Source organism: Colletotrichum graminicola, assembly GCF_000149035.1.
Source record: "Colletotrichum graminicola M1.001 genomic scaffold supercont1.76, whole genome shotgun sequence".
NCBI classification, from domain to species: Eukaryota; Fungi; Ascomycota; class Sordariomycetes; order Glomerellales; family Glomerellaceae; genus Colletotrichum; species Colletotrichum graminicola.
The window spans coordinates 7,096-11,424 of record NW_007361080.1 but is presented as its reverse complement, the minus strand read 5'-3'; the positions used below and the strand labels follow the sequence as shown (position 1 = coordinate 11,424).

At 52.9% G+C, this 4,329-nt stretch overlaps 1 protein-coding gene across 1 annotated transcript; it reads right to left on the bottom strand.

The window, feature by feature from the left end:
* Nucleotides 1-2,436: 2,436 nt before the first annotated feature.
* On the bottom strand, nucleotides 2,437-3,445 carry GLRG_11133 (F-box domain-containing protein; the record flags this gene model as incomplete). The annotated part of the gene is made up of 3 exons (XM_008101818.1): nucleotides 2,437-2,540; nucleotides 2,605-3,325; nucleotides 3,404-3,445. 3 exons carry the CDS (start codon nucleotides 3,443-3,445, stop codon nucleotides 2,437-2,439), a joined length of 867 nt encoding a protein of 288 aa, XP_008100009.1.
* Nucleotides 3,446-4,329: the final 884 nt, after the last annotated feature.

The following is a 4,329-nucleotide window of genomic DNA, read 5'->3' as shown; positions in this document are numbered from 1 at the left end:
CACCCTGGCACTTGGCAACTGAGACGCCCACCGACTGTGACAGCGGAATGATGAAAGAAGGAATTCCATTTGACCATCTGGCCACCCGGCCCCCATCGACAAAGAGGGCTTACATGCCAAACAGGGGCCGCTGCGTTTTTCCAACGGTAGCTACTGACCCGATGTGACCACATGGGCCCCTGGGCATGAGAGGCCCCCCCCCGGCAAAGCAGGCATCATCAACGCGGGCGAATGCCACACGTTCGGCCACCTCCAGTGTCTCCAACGTCTGCAGTGGCATCATTGGACAAGGCGTGGTCTGCAAGGGTGGCGAGCCCCATCAAACGGTTCTCCCGTCCGATGGAATGGATGGGTGATGGACGGTGCTTGGGCCAAGCAGACAAGATGCTGAAACAGTCCTGATGCCAGGGCCGGCTCTTGGTTATTGCCATGGATGCGCTGGTTAGTGAGGCTGCGACCAAGAACGCTATGCCTCGCAAAGAAGGCCCACAGCATTTTGAGGCTCAAAAAAATAAAAAACTCATTGGCCTCGCAGGCTGTGCTTGATGCATATCGCAGATTCGGTTGGCTACAACTAGTCAGGCCATCCGATGCTTGATATCGGATTAAGGTAACTTGAAATCCCCGGAAGAGAGGACGTGGGAACTTCGATGCACTTCGATCTTCTTGACATTGGAATGGAGATTGAAAGGAGGTAGCATCGGTTGACTCGCCCACATACTGTACTACGTGTGGTTGCGACGCACTGATGCAGTCAGTGGCAGACAATGTGATGGGACGATGGATTATTTATCGACGACGAGCCGTCTTTTTTGCCTGTTAGTTTACCAGTAGGTAGTCGGCTCCTTAACAGGACTTGTTCCTGTTCAGAAGTGCGGCTTCCCGACTACCTACGCCCTCAGGTTTGTCGCAAGCCGTGGCATCTCTCTTGCCCCCAAGAGAACCATGCAATATTGTCCTGATTCTAGAGGGCCGGTCTAGCCGCGGGTAATCAGTCCTCCCGCTGTGGGTTGGGTGGCCCCTTCGTTGCAGGCCGTTTCGTAGCCCCTCCCTAGCTTGCTCCGGTGGTGTGGATTGACGCTGCCGTAGGTTCCGAGATATCTTCCAGGGAATGCTGGTCAAATGGCTGTGGTTGGCGCCAATTAGATGAACATAGCCTGTTGCTGTCCGACGGCGTTGGCTCACTCGCAGTACATAATTGGCGCTGACGACCCATTGATTGACACGAAGAAATAGCATCGCAAACATTCTCTGAGGCTGGCCATTTCCACATCAAACCAGCACAAACACGAATTGACGACAGTGAACAGCATTGACTACGCAGTGATTAGCTGTGAACGGTCTGTGTGTGTGTGTGTGTGTGTGGAGTTTTCAGACATTCCTTCATGTTGCCCGAATCCAGCAGCATTAGTCATGCAGGGACGCGTACCCACGCCGTCGATCACACAACGAGCGGTCGGAAGTGTATGGAGAGTGCCCTGCGAGGGATAAAGAAAATTGCAAAGTTCATGACGTATTATCTGCGCTAGATGCCCTGGCACTAGCATGTCGTCCAAGTGTTGAAAAGTGTCAAAGCCTGTCTATCTCGCCTTGTAACTGTAGTCGTCGGTCACCGTCTTCCATTCGCTGTATCATCAGCAACTCCTCCCGAGTTGTAACCCAGTCTAACGTTGGCCAAGCGCCATACTTGGTGCAATGGTATGTATACCTTTCCTGAATATCCTTGGCCTGATCGACATCGATGGCCCTCGTCCATTGTTCTAGTCGCATGTTTGCGACGTAAAACGCCAACGCTCTGCATCTATTCCACGTAGTGGCCGGTCTTGGTGCCTTAAGAAGGCACCATGCAAGGTGTTTCGTTGGCTCACCTCCACAGATAGCCCATGCCGATTCGGGAGTTGTGTTTTGGTCTCAGTCTGTGGACCATGATGTAGAACCTTTTATATATATATATGATCCGCCGGATTTGCTCCAGAGTGTCCCGCCATTCACATGACGGTCACTGGTTGAGGAAGGAAAGGACTCAGCAGCGCAGTTGTCGCCAACACGGTTTCGACCGCACGGATACTCTTTGCGTCGAGTTGCATAACGAAACCTATAACAGGGGAAAATAGTAAGTAATATGGTCTTGGCACTGATGAAGTTGTTGTTGTGATTGGAGTTGAGGCTGGATGATCGACACAGAGGTAGCGGGCTAGAGTGTGATAACCGCTCCAGCCCATTGATCCCCCGCCGGCCGCGGCCAGAGCCGAGCGGATTGATGTGGTCCGTACCATGCTGGATCAATACCAAGGCCATTCAGTGTTTCCTCGAAACTTTTCGGTTCGAGTCCTGCCGGTGAAGGTACTTGATGCCATCGGTCGCCAAACGTATGATATGTGCTGTGTGGGGTGTGTGCAAATGCGGCCCAATATAGGCCGACCGGACGAAATGCTCTTAAGAGACAGGTATAATAATGGTGGCCTTACCTGAGTTGATCACTTCCTGCACTACTGCCTTCTCCATGGCTAGCAAGACATGACTTGTACGAACCAGCAACTCTAATGCCATCGTCAGCTGCTTCGTTTCGAGGCAAAGAAGCATAAGGGACCGAATCAAATTTACCTTGGTAGTGAAGAGAGTATGCAACTGGCGGGTCCTCGTCCGAGCCACGGTAGGGGGGCAAACGTTCCTGGGTGACCTCCGTGACGCGGAAGCGGAGCCCGACGTTCTTGGCGGCATCGACCCACAGGATCGTACTCTCGTCGGTGCACCCTGCGGCCGGGCAGATGGCATTAATGGCAGCCGCCTTGGCTAGCCAGTGTCTCCAGACGCGGACCACGCCGTGTGTGATGTTGCTGTGACTGGCGAGAAGACCCGGGTTAGGGCCAGACTTGATCAAGCCCGTCGACGTGCAAAGCTGGGAGAAAAGCTCGCCTTCATCCAAGATGAGTTCTTGAGTGACGGGTTCGTCGCCAATCTCCTGCTCGAGAGGCACGCCTGGCCGACGTCGACTAAATACTCTCTGCATGCGCCGCGTCTCTTCGGATACAACGGGAAGGAAGTGCGAGTAGAGCTGAGATAGGTCTCGCAGGTTCATGTCCTGTTCAGGGTTCCGAGTGTGGTGCAGGGGACTGAGTCCCATGAACCGACATGCCATGGACGGGGCTGATTGCTTGGCAATAGGGTGATAGCTCTCTAGCGTCATCTCGTGCCCTTCCATCTTGGCAGTGTGAAGGAGGCGGTATTGTAGAATGGTTGTCGCGGTGGCATTGAATCGGCGGTCTACCAGGGTCAATGGAAGCAGGTCACGAGAGTTAAAGGTCGACAGGATAGCGATAAGGAGCTAGTGGAGCCGAGAGTCGTCAGTAAAAGCGTGGAACCAAGCTGAAAGGGACTGCGGACGTCATGAAAAGGGGCTTACCTCGTTAGGTAACGAGTCTATTGAGGATCGGATTGCAGACATGATGTATGGTGCGATTGGTTGTTGTAGGATTGGTAAAGGTACGGTTTAGGACAATGGCTCATGCCGTTTAAGAGGGACCGGAAGAGGCTCTCGAGTGCCCGTCTTGGACGTTCATATTTAAAGCGGCTGTGATGGTGACGGCGAAAGACGAAGAAAGATGGAAACCGAAAAACAGGAGACAGTGCTGCGTATTGGGACCGTACGTAGACGGGATGAAGATACCGAATGCCAGATGGCGACCGATTGATTAGGGAGTGGGTCCCCATGCAGGGACGAAGACCTTGTTCCTGTTTACGGGATACGCTGATGAGGCGCGTCTGATGTTTAAACTATTGATGGCGCTACTGGGCTGGCGTGATTCTCGTGGTTTGGTCTGATTTGGCCGCCGCAAGGTTGATGATGGTGGGAGAGGAAGGTGGATGCGGTGACATTTCGGTGACAGGGTTGGATGATTCCAGCGGGGCACTGCCGAGCTCCGAATAGGTAGCTGGACCATCAACTGCCGAGCAGCCCGTGACGTGGTCTTACCTTCCCTAGAAAAAAAAAACACGAGCACTACGGAGTGTTGTCCTTCCCAAATAATGTACCTAGGTAGGAAGGTACAGGTGCAAGAGGGAACCAACCACCTTCCGAGAACGAACTTTGCCAGTCTGCCTAAGGTCTAGTGTACTTAGGTAAGGAAGTAGGTATGTACGTACTCCGTACTTATCGAGTGATATGACTTAGGTTACTCCGTAGGCACTTTAGTATGCTTCCTGCTCAAACTCTGCACCAGTAACCAAACATCATCGTCTTCACCATCAGCAGAGGTATTAACCTTTTCACGGCGTCTCCGACATTCAGACATTCACCCACGTGGCAGCCAAATTGTTTGCGCGTTCGAG